General features: G+C 36.4%; 1 protein-coding gene across 2 annotated transcripts in view; it reads left to right on the forward strand.

Moving 5' to 3' along the window:
- Positions 1-18,496, forward strand: part of LOC121969957 (phosphoglycolate phosphatase 1A, chloroplastic-like) — a 54,881-nt gene that overhangs the window by 16,410 nt on the left and 19,975 nt on the right. For both annotated transcript variants that reach the window (XM_042520290.1, XM_042520289.1), the window contains 3 exons: positions 6,156-6,215; positions 6,394-6,446; positions 7,077-7,174. In XM_042520290.1, coding sequence (XP_042376224.1) covers positions 6,156-6,215; positions 6,394-6,446; positions 7,077-7,174 — 211 coding nt within the window. The remainder of the gene's footprint in view (positions 1-6,155; positions 6,216-6,393; positions 6,447-7,076; positions 7,175-18,496) is intronic.

Consider the following 18,496-nt stretch of genomic DNA (forward strand, 5'->3'; position numbering starts at 1 on the left):
GGCTCCTAGCATGAAAGTCTAGGAAAAACGAGGTTCTAGTACTAGGTATGAAAGAAAGTAAGTGTGGGACAAGGGTAAAAGAAGATAGGTGTGACTCGTCCATTAGAATGGATGAGAAATAGTGCAGGGGTCGACTAATATTTGAGTATTAGTCGACTACCAGATAAGGATGAAGAAGTCACGACCTAATATACCATGAATTAGACTGTGGTGTTGGCATCAATCGATTGTTGAGTGGATAACAATTGACTGTTTGAGTCAATCCAAGAATCTAATTGGGTTTTCATCATCAGTTGATTGATAGGGTTAAGCAGTCGACTAATAGTGTTAAATTACAAAATCAGGTGAGAGTTTCGGTCAATCTATTGCATGAGATGAATAGACGATTGATGGACCCAAACTATAAATCAGGTTGTGGTTTTGACATCGATTTCTATATTCATAGCAATCGATTGATATTCTAAACTCTGAGTTCATGGTTTGCATAGTAATTATGGCAGTTGATCAAAAGTATTGGCTGACATAGAAGCTTTCACATACCACTGCACTACGCGACTACGCACTATTAGTCGATTGATAGACTTGCATTAGTCTACTAATATTCAATTTCAGGTATGTATTAATCATAGATCTGAAGTTTCAAATACTAACTGAAGCAAACTTGCTCGACTTTGACTTTTGTATAAAGGCTCCAAATGTGTTCGTTTAGAGATAGAGAACTCCGAGAAGAACCTTCTTGCATCTGAGATCCATCTATGAAGCTAGAAGGAGAGATATCATGGTTTAAAATTTCATACAATTCCGGGTGAAATGAAATAAATCTACCCTTCAGCTTGCCACCCGACAATGTGGGTCACCACAACCTCCGCGACCCCACGGGAGGTCACAGAGGCCACTATGAGGCTGCGACAACCTCTCACGGGTCTCAGAGGTCGTGGTCCTCCGTCACAACCTCCCGCAATGTGTGTGATTGACAACATACGATTTAAACTTATATTAATAATTCTAATCAACTTCTAACTATAGTAGGGATAATCTAAAGGGGCTTAATCAAAGCCTAATAAAATTATCCCACTATATATTTATTTATTTCATTTCTAAAATTAAATAATATTTTTTTAAATTTTTATTTATCATATAGAAGTGCCCTGAACTCCGCCCATGATGACCGGTCATGGTCGGTCCCAAGCCCGGATAAAGGAGGAGGGTTGCGTTAGGTTGCCAGCCAGCGTCAAACTATGGCAAATATTTCATGAATGAATCCATTAAACTATTGTGCTAATGCTAGGTTGTTCCCCGGAAGGAACGCGTTACAGGGTCCGACTGTAACGTCTCGGCAAGGACCGCTACATCTCCAGAACTCGGGTGTAGTGATAAATATGCAAGAGTTCGCGTTACAGGGTCTGACTGTAACGTCTCAGCAAGGACCGCTACATCTCCATGAGAACTTGGGTGTAGTGTTAAATAGGCAAGAGTTCTCACACCATAGGTTAGATAAGAACAAATATGATAGGAAAACTAATAATCTAAGATTTGGAACATGGAACATAGGAACTCTCACTGGTAAATCAATGGAGGTAGTAGATATGATGATTAGGAGAAAAATTAATATTTTATGTGTACAAGAGACAAAATGGACAGGTGAGAAGGCAAAGATGATAGAAAACTCGGGTTTTAAGTTATGGTACACTGGAAAGAGTAAAGCAAGAAATGGAGTGGGTATTATTGTAGATAGTTTGTTAAAGGATGAAGTTATAGGAGTAGTTAGAAAAGGGGATAGAATTATAACCCTTAAGATAATAGTGGCGAAAGAAACTATGAACATAATTAGCGTATATGCACCACAAGTAGGATTAGATGAAGCTACCAAATTAAGATTTTGGGAGGACTTAGATGAAATATTACAAAATATTCCACCAAATGAAAGGATTTTAATAGGAGGCGATTTAAATGGGCATGTCGGAGTGAAAAATGAGGTATATGAGAGAATACATGGGAGTTATGGGTTTGGAACGAGGAATGAGGAAGGGAAAACTATATTAGATTTTGCGATAGCATATGACCTTATATTAGCTAATACGTTTTTTAAGAAAAGAGAAGAACACTTAGTCACATTCAAAAGTGGAATAATAAATCGCAAATTGACTTTCTTATGATTAGGAAGAAGGATAGAAAGATTTGTAAAGATTGCAAAGTCATCCCTGGAGAAAGCTTAACTACCCAACATAGGGTAGTAGTGTTGGATATACGCCTCAAACATAGTATCAATAGAAAGAAAATATATACAATTCCTAGAATTAAGTGGTGGAAGTTAAAGGATGGGAAGCAACATATATTTAAGGAGAAGGTAGAAGTACAAGCATTAGGTGAAATATATGATGACTCTAATACAACATGGGATAAGATGGTATCAAAGTTGAAAATAGTAGCTAAGAGTGTACTCGGTGAGTCAAAGGGACATGCACCACTAAGTAAAGAATCTTGGTGGTGGAATGAGAAAGTACAAGAGAAAGTGAAGGAAAAACGAATAGCTTATAAGGAATTATATATTTGTAAGAATGAGGAAAACTTAAAAAAATATACAATAGCCAAGAAAGAAGCTAAGAAAGTGGTGAGTGAAGCAAAAAATGAAACTTTTGAACGGTTATATCAAAAATTGGATACAAAAGAAGGGGAAAGAGACATTTATAGAATAGATATAGTGAGAGAAAGAAAAACAAGAGATCTTAGTCAAATAAAATGTATTAAAGATGAATGTAATAGGGTATTAGTAAGCGATGGAGAAATAAAAGAGCGGTGGAAGAGGTATTTTCATCAACTTTTTAATGAAGGTTTAGAGACCAACTTAACTTGGATAATTTAATTAGGTCAAATGAGCATCGAAATTTTAATTTTTATCGTAGAATTCAAACTTCAGAAGTAAAACAAACTTTAAATGAGATGCACAATGGAAAAGCTGTTGGACCAGTTGATATTCCGATAGAGGTGTGGAAGTGCTTAGGGAAACAAGGTATTGAATGATTTACAAAATTATTTAACATGATATTGAAAATGAAAAAAATGCCTGATCAATGGAGGATAAGTACTCTAGTTCCCTTATATAAGAATAAGGGAGACGTACAAAATTGTGCAAACTATAGGGGTATTAAACTAATGAGTCATACTATGAAACTTTGGGAAAAAGTAATAGAAAAAAGATTAAGGAAGGAGAAATCAATTTGGGTTTATGCCTGGAAGGTCGACAATAGAAGCTATACATCTTCTTAGACAATTAATTGAAAAATATCGGGAGCAAGAACAAGATCTACACATGGTATTCATTAACTTAGAAAAAGCGTATGATAGAGTCCCAAGAGAAATTATATGGCAAATTTTAGAAAAGAGAGGTGTTAGCGTAACATATATTGAACTAATTAAGGATATGTACGAGGATGTAACGACCAGAGTAAAGACTTCAGGCGGAGTAACTGAAGCATTTCCAATAAAGATAGGCTTACATCAAGGATCAGCTCTAAGTCCCTATCTTTTTACACTAATTATGGATGAACTCACTGCGCACATTCAAGACACAGTACCGTGGTGCATGTTGTTTGCAGATGATATTATTTTGGTAGATGAGACACGTGAAGGAGTAAATGCTAAGCTGGAATCTTGGAGGGAAACACTAGAAGGGAAAGGTTTTAAGCTTAGTAGATTAAAGACAGAATATATGGAATTTAAGTTTAGCAATATTAGAAGTAATGAAGCAATTGTTAAGATAGGAGAGGATGAGTTGCCGGGAACCGAGCGATTTAAATATTTAGGATCATTTTTACAAAATGATGGAGGGATTGAGAGAGATGTCTTATATAGAATACAAGCAGGATGAGTGAAATGGAGGGGAGCGTCGAGTGTTTTATGTGACCGTAAAGTATCTCTTAAACTTAAAGGTAAGTTCTATAAAACCGCAGTTAGACCTGCTATGTTATATGGAGCTGAATGTTGGGCTATGACTCGAGCACACGACTAGAAGATGAGAGTTGCAGAGATGAGGATGTTAAGGTGGATGTGTGGACATACGAAGATGGACAAAATAAGAAATGAGAGCATTAGAGAGAAAGTCGGAGTTGCATCTATTGAGGGAAAACTCCGAGAGACACGTTTAAGATGGTACGGACATGTACTTAGACGACCAATAAATGCTCCAGTTAGGCGATGTGAAACTATGATAAATATGCATATCAAACGAGGAAGAGGAAGACCAAAAAAGACTTGGTTAGCAACAATAAAACAAGATAAAATTTATTTAAATATAGATGATGATATAATAGGAGATAGAGCTCAATGGCGTAAAAGGATTCATACAGCCGATCCCACCTAGTGGGAAAATGTTTGGTTGTTGTTGTTGTTGTTGTATATAGAAGTGCCCTGATCTCATTTTTTAAAATATTTTTTTATTTAATATTTAGGTTATTTTATATATATATATATATATATATATATATATATATATATATATATATTGAACCATATCGACATGGCACGATACCGAAATCGTATCGTTTAGACCATAAACCAAAACTCCGATACAGCTCAAGATTTTAAACCATAGCTCATAGAGCTTTTCTTTATTGTTCTTCTTTATACTTATTTTGTTCTTAATTTATAGGCAAACAACTATTGTAAGACATTTATCTGCCTCTTAAAGTTGTCCGACAATGAGAAAGAATAGTGGTGGTAGTGCTAGGAACTAGGCTTTGGATTAGCAACCATGGAGGGCTATGAACCAAGTAAAATCCTTGTGTAAAATCGTTCAGTGTATATTTCCAGTTTTCCACTACATACTCAACTCAATGAACTATTCACCCCCTTTTAGCATTGCAACGATCCAATACATACTTAGTCCAATAAAACTCTCTAGAGAGAATTCGTTATGGGAGCCATAATGATACTTAAGGTTTTTTAGAAGTGCTTGTAGAAAATGACAAAATTGTGGAAGATTTCAAATTTTTTTTTTTTTGGTGGTGTTTGGTTTGAGAAGTCATTAATTACCTTGATCTCATCAAAGATCCATACAAATATCTTGTTTAGAAATGATAAACCCAAGGAAGAATGGTTTGTAGAAAGAAACATTTCTTAAGATTACATAATTTTTCTATTTGAAGTAATCTAAGAACTAGTCATTTCTATATATCTATATTTTGATAATAGTACATCACTTATGGATTGAAATACTGAGTCATGCCTCCAGAAGCGGGTGGTATTTACCGTTCCGGTGAGGATCAACACCAGTACCTACTGGCACCGGGACTACGAGGTTGTCGCGAGGTCACGGAGGGAGCCGTGACCTCGTAGCGGCCCATCGCGGGTGCCATGACCCACCTCTGCCCTTCACGAGGGGTGCAACAGGACGCTCACGCAATGTAAGATAAAAAAACTTAGTAATAATTAACGTAAATTTAATAATTTTAATCAACTCTTAGTTATGAATAGGATAATCTAAATAGGCTTAATCAAAACCTAATAAAACTATCTCATTAATTTAATATATATATATATATTAATTCTAAAATATATAATAAAATTTTATTTATTTATTTATTTATTTATAATGTAGAGGCACAACAATTTCATTTTTTTATTTTAAAAAAATTTATTTTATTTTTTGTATTTTTAATATTTAGATTAATTTTTTATTTTTAATTAAAATATTTATATTTAAAAAATATCGAAATCATATCAACACGATACGATACTAAAACCATATCATTTTGATCATAAACCGAAAATTCGGTTACATCTCAAGATTTTAAACTATGCTTAACTCATTATTTTGTAGTTAATAGATTAATAAGTCAAAAAAGTGATCTAAATATTTACACTCATGTAAATTAGATGGTTGGTAACAATAGATTAATATATTCCTTTGGTTTATATCTGTGTCAAGGATAGTTAAGACAATGTAAGGGTTTAAAGTAATCTTTATAAAGCAATGACAATGATTGTGGATATTTATTCAGTGTGAAGGATGGTTCTTGATTTTCAGTAATCCCCATCTTACTTGATAATCTAGCCAATACATCTCTTGGAATTCATATGTTTACTAATTTCTTATATGAGATCTATCATGAGTTACCCTCCATAACAATTCTAACACAAAACACAAATGTTCTTAGGAAGATGGTGATAAAAAGATTGAGCTCAAGCCAGGTTTTCTAATGGAGCATGATAAGAACGTAAGTTGAACTATGTACTGTTGTGTGTATGCATTGTGTTTGTTTGTTTTTTCTTTTGTTTTCTTTTAATTTTTTTGCACTTTTGTTATAGTGCTATTATAAAAAAATAATAATCCAAATGGCAGTATTTAGTTGCTTTCTTATGCTGATATCTTATTTTCTTGGTTACTTTGTCTAGGTTGGAGCAGTAGTGGTTGGTTTTGACCGCTATTTCAACTACTATAAAGTTCAGTAGGTTACTTTGTTTCTTTACCTCTCTTTACATTTAAACCATAAATGACTAGGTTGTCAGACGAGCTTGCATAATTGTTTTCTTTCTAGGCTGTGGAAGTTAATTGGTAAGTTATAGTATCCATTATTATATGGAATCTTAACATCCATATCTGAGCATACATTTTATAGGCAAATGCTCTATTTTGAGTCCAATGTTCTATAATGACTGTCAATATAATTTATGGACGCATGGTACATACTTGATAGATGGATAGACCCATTGCCTATGGTAATAGTAATTTGAAAGTGGACATCACCTTTTTGTCAGTTGGGAAACCTTGCAACCATAATTACAAGAGGCGGTTTAAATTAATAAAACAATGTGAACCTGTCACAAGTTTTTGTTGTTCCATTCAGTTGACTAATTGTCAGATGCAATTAGATTACACGGAAATATCTTGCATATCTACCCTTGTGTTTCACAAACAATTTTGTTATAATCTACACTTTGTGTTTCACAAACAATTTTGGTATTTCTTTCTCAATTCACATTAATTATTTTATGCCCACAGATGAATATTATCACAACATTGTCTTTTCTAGACTTGACTTTCTAACTAATGCTTAATCTTTCCTGATTAATTGAAGGTATGGGACTCTTTGTATCCGTGAAAATCCTGGATGTCTTTTTATTGCAACAAATCGTGATGCTGTAACCCATCTTACCGATGCTCAAGAATGGGCTGGTTTGTCTCCCTAATCAGTCTTTTTTACTTTTTCATGGCAATGAATGAATGTTTCCCTGTTACTTCACTTGGATATTTTACCAATATTATGGAACTTTTGCTTTTGTGCTCTAAAGCATCACATAGTGAACATAAATTTCTATAATCTTTAGCAATTCCTCACGAGACATGTCCATTTATTCTTTGCATTCCACTGATTACATCTGGTTAGTGATAGTCTCAATACTTGAAGGAGAAAATGCTGAACTTAAAAGTTGCCAGAAAGTTATTCATGAAATAATCAATGTTAGCAATTATTAAATGTTGATGTACCTCAAAGTATTACTTCAAATTATGTTATAACAATAATGATTAGCAATCTGTTGGTTGTTTCTGTGTTCTTGACTCATAGGGATTGCATCAATTGACTCATAGGAAGCTTGTAGTTCTCCAGCTTGATCCAATCGTGGAATCTACTTTGTCCACCTTAAAGTTGTTCGTAGTCACATTACATTCTCCTATTTCCCTACAGATTAAAATTACATCTTATTTCTATTTGATGAAGTTATTCAATTAGAAGAATGAAGTAATACGTAACTCCTCATCCTAATTCACCAACATAAGCCCATGATGAATCATTTCATACATTAAACATGCTCTCAATGCAACCTTAATTCTACTATAGAAATGCTAATATTACAATATTACAAAATTGACATTATGCACAACTTTGAACATTGAATCCTATCATGATGAAATATTCGCTAACTTATTTTTATATATATTTTTTCAAAAACTCTTGCATACTTATATTTAATAAATGTGTAACTCATGGGGAAATGATAAACAACCTTAAATCGACCCTATAAATGGTTGGATAGATGCCATGTGTATGGTGAAGGAGAGCCTTGTATATAGAGAGAGGCTTGATAGTCCACAATAAAAATCAGCCCGAAGAATCCTAACAATGCCCCATTGTCCAACAGTGCATGTTTCAAAGGTATATAAATATGGCTCGCTACATGCTACAATACTTAAAAAGGGGACTTTTAGCAGCTTTTGTCTGGACCGAACCTGATGTTCTCTACCTATCCATGTTCAGCAAGTGGGATCTGATCTCTACCATCCATGTCCTGCCAAGTGACCTTAGCTACCTCAGAGAGCGAGAGAAACAAAAGGAGTTACACACCATTAAATCTCCCCTTCTCAAAAAGCTAAGCAGGCACTTTGGCCTAAGCTCATTCACTTCAGCAACACCTATCCACATCGGAAGGTCATTGCTACTATGACTTAGTCATGCCCTTTCTTGACCATGTTTGCCCTCATTCTGGCCTTAGCAGAATTCAACTTTTATTCCTCCTGTCTTGACCCCATTAAATGTTCCAAGCTAAAATATAAACACATTAGACTGGCACCTTCTATGAGTATTTACTGAGACATGACTTCAAGAGGAGAAGAAAAGAACCTAACACATGATTTGCCTGAGGTTTCTTGGAAAATAATTGACCTAGAGCAAATGCAACTCGAGGATTCTTCTTTCTCCTTGGGCAGGATGAAAAATCTTTCAGCACAAGAATCAAGCAACTAAACACCATGGGGTGAAAGTTGTGTGTTGGTTTAGATGAGAGTTAGAGAGGGAAAATTTTGAGTAAGAAAGGTCTTATGCCCGCATATCATAGAAATATAATAGAGGACTAAAATAGTTGTGAGTCGAAGGGAGACAATTCAGATGAGTTCTAGAAGGAGAAGAGCATAATCTGAATTGAAAGCTTGAGGAAAGGATAGGAGCCTATGAGGGAAAGGTTCCCAACGTTAAACTCCCTTCTTCTTTAATGTCTAAGAAGAGCTAGTTCCTCGATCTTGGGACTAAGAAAGGTTAGGGTGTGTGTGTGTGAATAGACTCTCACCTCAAATGGATTTGGCTCTACAAAATGTTAATGCAACGGAAAAATACAAGTAAAGCAATTTAAGATAAGAATAAGCAAACAAACTAAACAATCGATTTAGACAATCCCTTGGATCCTACTCCATGACTTATAATTGTCAATAAATCACTCCTTGAACTTCCGCTATCTTTTCTTTTTTTTTTCGGAGAGAATTCGAAGGTGGAGAAACCTCTTAGGCTCTTACACTCCTAAAGTTAAGTTCGCTCCTAAGTTTAGTCCCACATGTACCCCAAGTGCATGTGCACTCGACTCTTTTCGTAGGAGCTTATCTTTATGCCAAGAGATTCTTTATTGCCTCCGGAACTTCATTGTGTCAAGAAGCCTCACGCTTCCATACCTAGAGGCTTTGTCGCCTCCGGAACTGAATCAAATGACTAGCATTTGACCTCCCTGACCTGCTAGGACTTAATACTGCCAAGAATCTAGTCCCCAATCTTCTTGGGCTTCCAAGTGATAAGTATCCAGTTCTTGACCTATTTGGACTTCCTCGTGCCAACTAATTTTACCTATTTATATTTCCATTTGCCAAGTATCTAGTCCTCATCGATCTACTTGGACTTCCATTATTGCACGTGCAACACTTGTAAGTTTTTGGTCTACACACTTGACACATGTAATATCACAATAATTCCCTAACTTGAATTTTGCACAAACATCAAAACTATATGCAAAACTATATTGGTATGATTGCACCAACACTTGACACATTCATGCCCCCCTACTTTGATGGATGTGACAAAACCGCCAATGTCTCTAATCACATCCACACTATGTATGGGATGTCAAATGCCCTCCTTTGCTTAGTTTTTCCCACAACTCCCAAAGTGGCTACACATCAATGGATCTCTATACTCCCCTTGGGATCATTTCATTTCATGCTTTGGGAATCTTAGAGAAAACATTAATGCATGCTTCATGAGTAGCTGTAGGTTGGCCCTGAATGTTGATAATGACTTTGAAGTAGGAAGCCCATAAGCTGCCCTGAAGTTCATTTAAATTCATCAACATTGTTTGCGAAGTAGATGACTCTAATTTCAATTTTCTTATGATCTCATTCAAATTCATCCTTTAGCCTTCTTAATTCTCACATACTATATAAAAGTTCCTTGAGAAAGTTCATGGAAAGAGTTGCCAAACCATGATCGATAATGCTATGAGGACCAAGTCAACTAAGATAAAATTGCAAAGGGCGAGGAGCCAAAAAGGTTAGATGATTGAGAGAAGTATTACTTCCTATATCCTCCAATCATGAAACGACTTGAAAGAGCTTCCATCACTGCACACATGTATGAGATACTCTTGGATATAACATAAAGAGCTAAAAGCTCTTCTACTAGAGCCTATTCCATAAGAGGAATTGGTTGAAGCATTGCAGGTTCCATTGGGAGCATAGACACGATGCTAATGGATGCATACACATGACATGGAAGACCCCTGGCTACTATTGGGAGCATATACTCGATGCTAATGCATGCATACACATGACATGGATGCATACACATGACATGGAAGACCCATGACTATCTACAAAATTATTCCAAAGGTAGGAAGGCCAACAGACTCAGGTGCCAAGGACGATCCTAGAGCTAGTATGGAAGGGGATATGTGTGACCATTAGGAGACTACTGTTTGTGGGGAGAGTTATTCTAAGGACAAGGCTATAAAAATTATTCGAGACAATCAAGATGCTCTAGTAGTTGACACTTAAATTGGCAATTGCTTAATGAAGAGGATATTGATAAATATTGGCAGTTCAACCAATGACCTGCTCTTTAAAGTGTTCGCGATGATAAGCCACTCCTTGGGCGACTTTGTAGGGGAGATCACAATGCTAACTAATTTCACAATCAAGGGAATTCTAACACTTGTAACAATTAGCCTAATTGTCACTCTAATCCAAGAGCTAAACATTTAGGTACGTGAGACTAGGTTCCTAGTTGTAGACTTTCCTTCTTGCTACAGTGTCATCTTCGACCAATCTACATTGAGTGAGATAAAAGCATTTGTGTCAATCTTCCATCTGATAATTAAATTCTCAACCCTAAAAGTTCCTAAGAGTCCTAGAGTAGTTAAATCCAACCTAGTTGAATCTTATGACAACTACAAGAATGCCTTAGAGATGAGCAAGGACTTGGTTCACCAGCCAACTAAGGGTGATCGTCATAACTCACAAGGAGGAAAGCTTCAAGAAGTTTTATATGAAATTTAGGGAACTTCAGTCTTTCTATTCAATTTTTGTCAAATTTATTTAAACTATCATATTTGTTTTTTTAAATGTAAAAGCAATGCATTAAGTTCCTATACTTGCTAATACTATTTCCTAAAGTAATCATTACTCAATGCTTCAACTCGGAATTATATGCACTTAAAATTGTCATAGGTGAGACCGAAGCTGAGTTGTCATGTGACCAAGTGTGCCCTTCACCTTGCTGAATCAACCCTGGCTAATTTTAGGTAGTTTTTAGCTAATGTGTTTTGAAGACATTGACTTTCACTAATATCGAGAAGCTTCTGGTAGAAGTGCTTGAAGCTCATGGATGTTAGGCCAAGGGAGTTGACTCAATTAGCATGAGCTAGAGTAGAGAGTCTCCAAAGAAGTAGAGGTGCCATAGAAGAAAATCACATAAGATCTTTTGTTAGCAGTATAAGGAGTAAACATTTTTGAATAAAGCTAATCGACATTAGGCTAAGGGAGATGAGGACGTAGTTAGCATGAGTTGGGAGAGTGAGACTCAACTAACTCAGAGATCCCATGAAAGAAAATCGTATTATACATTCAGTCAAGAGTACAAGGGGAAAATGTCTTTAGTCCCATATGAATTGAAGTTTGACTTGAAGGCTAAATAAAAAGAAATGACATAAGATGTCAAATTGGACTTTTGAGCCCTGTCATAACAAGGGATAATTTCCCCACTATTATCCCGAGAGACACCATGAAAGAGAATGACATAACACTTTGAATCAAAGCTGTATGGGGCAACGTGAAATAAAATTGCATGAGTCCAACTCAATTCAAGTAGGGAGCAAAGCTTTATGAGATGCCATGAAAGAAAATGTTACAAGTCCTCTAACTAAAGTTGCAAGGCTCTTGGGGGCACCATAAAAAAATGATATGCACTCCATGCTAAGGGAATTAAGAGGCAACTTTATAGGGTGCTACAAAAGAATATAAGACGTTCCAAGTCAATCAACAATCAAGACTTGTGCCATAAAAGAACATGACGTAAGTTTTCTAATGTAAGCTAACCATAAGTTAGAGCTCTGAGAGGTGACATAAAATAAATAATATAAATCCTCTAACCTTGATTATGTGACATTGTGACATACATAAACTCTATGGAACACTGAAGGAAAATGTTAAGACCTTCAGCCTATCCAAGCAGTTTATAGGGCTTTGTAGGGTGCTTGAAATAAAATGACATAAGTTCTCCAATCTAAGCTAAGAAGTCGACCTGAAGTTGAAGTGTTGACCTATATAATCTTTGAGGCCTTTCCTTGGTGAGGACTAAGGTGAAGGCTCAACTAGCTAAATTACATATGATAATTAGGGGCTACCTTGAGGACCTCCTTTAATGAGAGCCGAAGTCAAGGTCATGCCACTTGAGCTACGATATACAAGTAAACTCTAAGGTTGGAAGGACTAAAGGCTAGCCAACAAAGGATTGAGGTCAAGATCAATGCTTTCCCAATCTCGACCATGATTTATATTTGGGTGAAAGTTGCATGGTAAGGTGTGTTTTCTACTAGATTGAAGCTGCATAAATAATCTATTATTGGGTGTCAAATAATATAAAGGACACACCAAGCATCTCAGGAAATGAAAAGAGATGGGAATGAGGGAGGAAGCAAAATGAACCAAGGTATACCTATAAAAACTCTCTTTCACTATACTTAAGTGCAAGCTTAACAAAATGAGCAAAAGTGGAATATGACTACAAAAAGATGAGGAAAACTCAAAACCTATTCATCGTCGCTTGTGGTTAATATTTCTTCTCCGAGCACAATCCTTTTGGTAGCCTCCTTAGCAGTTGCTCACCACTGCTCTTGTTGCTCCAAAAAAATATCTCTTTTTAGTTCCTTCAAAAGCCTGATTGTCTTCAAAGTGGCTAGCCACATTGGGAAACTCCGTGTCTCCTTCAACACACTATACCTATAGGGATAAGAGTCCTATGGTCAGATGGCCTACTCCTAACATAAGGTATACCCCACCTTGAAGGCATCCTTTGACACTGTAAGTAGGTCAAACATAGAGAGCCTTGACCCCTATTCTAGGTGTTGCTTCACCTCGGTCTCATAGGAGGGCATGTGATCAACTCATGGGCCCACCAAAGCTTGTTGATGTTGTTCTTTAGCTCAGACACCTAATGCGCCTTCATCTTCTCTAGGTTGAGGATCTTTTTCCTCTCGGTTTGTACCTCCACTTGGAGTGCTTAGATTTGCAAGAAAGACTCCTTGTAGTCTCAAATTTCTCAACACTGCACTTTTAAAGCTGAAGCAGTGCCTCAATCTCCTCCAAGATGAGGATCTTTTGCCTCTTGGCTTGTAGTTGAGCTCAGAGTGCTCAAACATGCAAGGTAGACTCCTCATAATGGCTTAGCAACTCAAACTTCTTGGCGCTCCACTCTTTCTAATAATGGCGCAATGCCTCATCCATGTTCACCTTGACTTGTAGTGCCTAGGTGGCCTCGTCTCGTTGGGCTACCTCACCTTTGAGGTGGTTGAGCTTTGTTAGGTTGGTTCCTCTTAAGGCATTCTTTTGTGTCTCAATATCTCACATCCTGAACTTGTTATGTTGAGCTATATGTTTATGAAAGTTTTTCATCGAGTCTTTAACGAAGTGTGAAGTAGTTTGGCAAAGGGCATAACATGATACTTCCGAGCTAAGGGGGATATGAGGACTACACTATAATACTTCCTTGCTAGCTGGAACTTGTTCCACTACTCATCTGAATCCAGCAAGTTCCATCTTAATTTCTTCTTCTTGCCTCTTACTGAGAAGCAACCTATGAGGTTTCTACTAGACCATAGTGTCATACATTGAACCTCTCCAAGAAGTTTGAGACATTCTCTACTCCACTCTAGAAAAGAACCCCTTCATGGCCTAAAGTTCACTTTAATCACAATGAAGGGTGGGTGAAGGTCCTTCTTGACGGGTTCTCTTCTTTGGCAGAGGCATGCATCACTTCTTTGGACCTTTAGTTTAGGATGTCATACATTGAATCCGTAAACCTTTAGTCAGAGTTGACTATCATTTGTCTTAGGGTGACTTGGTTAAGGATGCTCCAACCTAAGGAGTGAGATCACTCCCTTATTTCGAACTGTTATCTCCTCGGTGTGAGCTACCTCGATGTCTATCCCAGATACCTTAAAACTTGACCTCAAGAACCTCAATCTCTATCTCAAGAACCTCAATTTTAATTCTTTGGACCTTAGCCAAAGTTGGATCCTTGTCGTCATATCGCTACTAATAATCTCAACCTCGATAGAAGACCTTAGAGTTGGGGGGAGTCCTAGGAAGGGTGAGGCACTATGTCTACTTGGGTGAAAACTAAAACATCCTAACACTTTATATATATAAATGCATGTAGTACCAAACATCCGAAATTTAAATAACTCAACTCCAATGTCATGCATTTCGAACATGTTCCACTAGAAACCCAATAAAAATTCTGTCTGAACATCATAGTAATAAATAAATATCCAAAAGATCAAAATGTGCAACCAACCAATTAAAGGGTCCTAAAACATCTAACAATCAACTACATCGTCGACTCAGGAAGGAAAACCGCATATCCTAATGCGGAGAATGATATAAACTAAAATAAAAAAATCACCTAGTGTGCACTACCTGGTACGAGCTAGCTGATCATCCATCAAGACCCTCCGTCCCTTCATTACCTGCACCATATGGACTTGTGAGTCTAAAGACTCAGCAAGTTCAACATTTTATAGCAAGAAATAACTACACACACATGCTTTTTAATATATCTTTAAGAAAATAGTTTGAACATTTAAAATGAAAATTTAAATTCCTGCTGCCATTTAATTCCATGCACCTTCAAACTGTATTGAACTAACATCAAACATTTACTTTCGCATCAACCTTAAACTTCAGAATTTTTAAATGAGTATAGTTCATTGAAAGTGGCTCCTTTACCTCAACCTTTGTTCATTTGGCCAAACATTTTCCTTAATACTAGACTTGGTAGTGTTTCTCGGTATCCTCTAAACTGGGTTCCACAAGCTTTGGTAAGGATTCCAGTATCCTCTAAGCCGGATCTTTACCATAGTACTAGGTTTGGTTGTGTTCCCCGATATCCTGTAAGCTAGGTTCCACAAGCTTTGGTAGGGATTCCGGTATCCTCTAAGCCGGATCCCACAACCCCTTTTCCTCTGATTTGATAAAGAATTCCAGTATCCCCTAAGTTGGACTCCTTTACAATTCACATTGCCACATTCAACAAAAGTATCTTAAGATAATTTACTTTGCATGCTAAGACAAAATAGTTTACTTTTCATGCATCAAGAGTCATTGCTAAAAACAAAACGATTTTCTTTTCGTGCATAATAATAAAAGTCGTTACTACATGTTATGTTAAATGAATTAAATGTGCTTAGTCATAAATAAAAAGTAAAATCTTTAAGGGTTCTGCCCTGGCAATATCCATCTATATTTTTATTTAACCATTGACAATCACCCTCTCGACCTTAAACCTTCCAATCCAATAGATTTAACAAGTATAGAACCTATTGATCTCCTTTAAACATGTTAAATCATCTCAACCTTTCCTTCTATCAATTTACCACTTAAAACTCCATTTTTTGTTCTTCTTGAGTCATTTCTGGTTTCAATCAGATAGTAGGAAATCCTATTCTCACATTACCGACTAAAAGAAATTAGTTACCGAGCCTATATAAATGGACAAAATTCTGATAAAAATTCTGGAAACATAAGTCCACACACAGGCAACTAGGAAACCAACACAAAGAAAAAGAACGATCGCAGCATTGACAAAGATTTATCCACCGAATAACAAATCAAAATCAGCCCCTCCAGCCCTTTTTCCTCACCTTGCCCATTCCTTCTAAGCCCCTCCAAACCCCTCCCTTTCCAGCATCCCTACAGCAGCCGAATTTTCCAAAACAAAACAGATTCCAGCATGAAAATTTCCGAGCAAAGAGGTTGTAGAACTTCATCAAAACCTTACAACAATAAAAAAAAACATACTTATTAACAATAAGGCATGCAACCAACCTCAAAACATCCACACTACGACCCATCTAGTGTAGACAAACATATTAGAAAATTTGCCTTAGCATTTTGCGCCTGAAAAGATACTTAGCGAAACGTAGGGGAAACGACGTTAAGCGCTCCGACAAGGTTCCTTAAAGGTTGCAAGGTAGGGAAGAGGGGTTTTCTAACCAATTGGGCCGGGTTTGTTAATTTATTACTTAGCATGTTAATTACTCAGCCTCCTTTAGTATAAGTATAGTTATGATACATAATTAAATTAAATAAATAAAATTTTAAAACTCAATTTAATCAAATTTACTAAAACCGGTTTTAGGCGCTAGAAAACTTTTATTGACACTTTGAAGTTTGGGTTCTAATTGTAGTTCTTATAATTGTCTTGAGGTGGAATTGCAAAGTCCATGTCCATATCTGGAAAAGAGAAGTGATAGAATGTTGTACGCTAATGGGATTAGAAATTGCAAACTTTTAGAGATCCAAAGCCTCATGGCCCATCTTGGTGAGGTTACTGAAGGAAAGTAGAGGTATAGACCCATGCCAAGAGGCACTCACCTTTTTTTATTATCCTCTTTGAAAAGGTTACAAAGAATGTTGTGGACTATAGTACAAAATGACCATTGGGTTGGTATGAGCCAATTCAAACCAAAGACAAAAAGACCTCTTTCAGGTGAGGTTGTTAACTTAATTAGACATATGACTCTAGATGACTATCTAATAACCCTAGCAAAAAAGATTCTCATTTGACTCTATGTTCAACCTATTAGCCTTGTTTTGGAAGATAATAAGGTGACACGAGGAATTAGAAGAGAATTCACTTACAGATAGGTCCCACTTATTGAGGAGATGGATGACAAAGGTAGGAATGTGACGGTGAAGCCTTGCCTCAATAATGTGAAAAAAAATGAGATCTAACCTTGTGGGGATTATAAACTCAATAATCTAGAGTTGGGATGTGAAAATGAAAGTAAGCAGGGATTTGGTATTGGCTGTAGAGTTTTGTAAAATTGGAGTGGGTCATGGTGGAAGGTATGCAATAATCTTCTTTCAATACCTATCTAAGCCTAGTGACCTTGTAGGGCTTTCCTGACCTACAAGAACCGAGGGGTATGATGTCCATAGCAAGAAAAAGGATGGAGTATGACAACCACTATTAAGAAAAATGTTACCTTGAATAGCTTCCCATACATTAATTAAACCACAAGTTAAAATAACCAACAAAGTTATTGGGGACTCTTTAAATGGAAAGGAAAAGGACCTCTTGTATTAAAGCGCACATTGTCACTTGTCTCATGCACTAAAGGTGAAGGAGAGTGCTGATGTGGGAAATAATTAACAACCCTAAATCATTCTTACAAACAATCAGATAGATGAACATGCATGGTGAAGAACTGTCTTGTGTATATAGAGAGGCTAAATGATCCACAATAGAAATCAGCTTCTAATAATTATAACATATGATAGCACACCTTGGCCAATACTCTCTGTAGGTCTACTATATTTCAAAGGAAGACTTATGATAATTTTTGGAAAATCCATGACATTCTTTGCCCAACACTTTCTAACCTTAGCAATCCTAGAAGAGCCAATGAGACAAAAGGAGTCACACCCCCTTAAATCTCCCCTTCTCAAGAAGGTAAACAAACACTTTAAGTTAAGCTTATTCGCTTGGATAATATTATCCACCTTATCTAAACTCGAATAGTCTTGCCAAGGCCATGGATGCCTTAACTGAGTCACCCCCCACCATGGTTGGACCATGTTTTCCATTCATCCAGCCTTAGACAAACTCAACTTGTATTCTTCCGATTGTGACCCCACTAAGTGGTGGAGCCAAAGTGTCAATAACAATGCAAATTGCTGACTAATTTCTATTTGTTATAAATTAGATTGTAATAGTAGCAAAACCTAACAAATGTTTTTGCTAATACGTGCTCATAGCAAAGGGATGTGTCTTATATATAGTTCAATCTTATGCTAGATTCTTTGACCCTAAAACTCTTGATCAACCTTCTTGATCACACAATAAAACTATTAAAAAAGAGAGATTTTGCACCTACAGCATACTCGTGTCACATATTTATGCTTGAGTGCAAGTAACAAGAATTTGAAGATACAAGGAAAATAGCAAATCAAGATATTTTTGTG

Source organism: Zingiber officinale, chromosome 4A (assembly GCF_018446385.1).
Source record: "Zingiber officinale cultivar Zhangliang chromosome 4A, Zo_v1.1, whole genome shotgun sequence".
NCBI classification, from domain to species: Eukaryota; Viridiplantae; Streptophyta; class Magnoliopsida; order Zingiberales; family Zingiberaceae; genus Zingiber; species Zingiber officinale.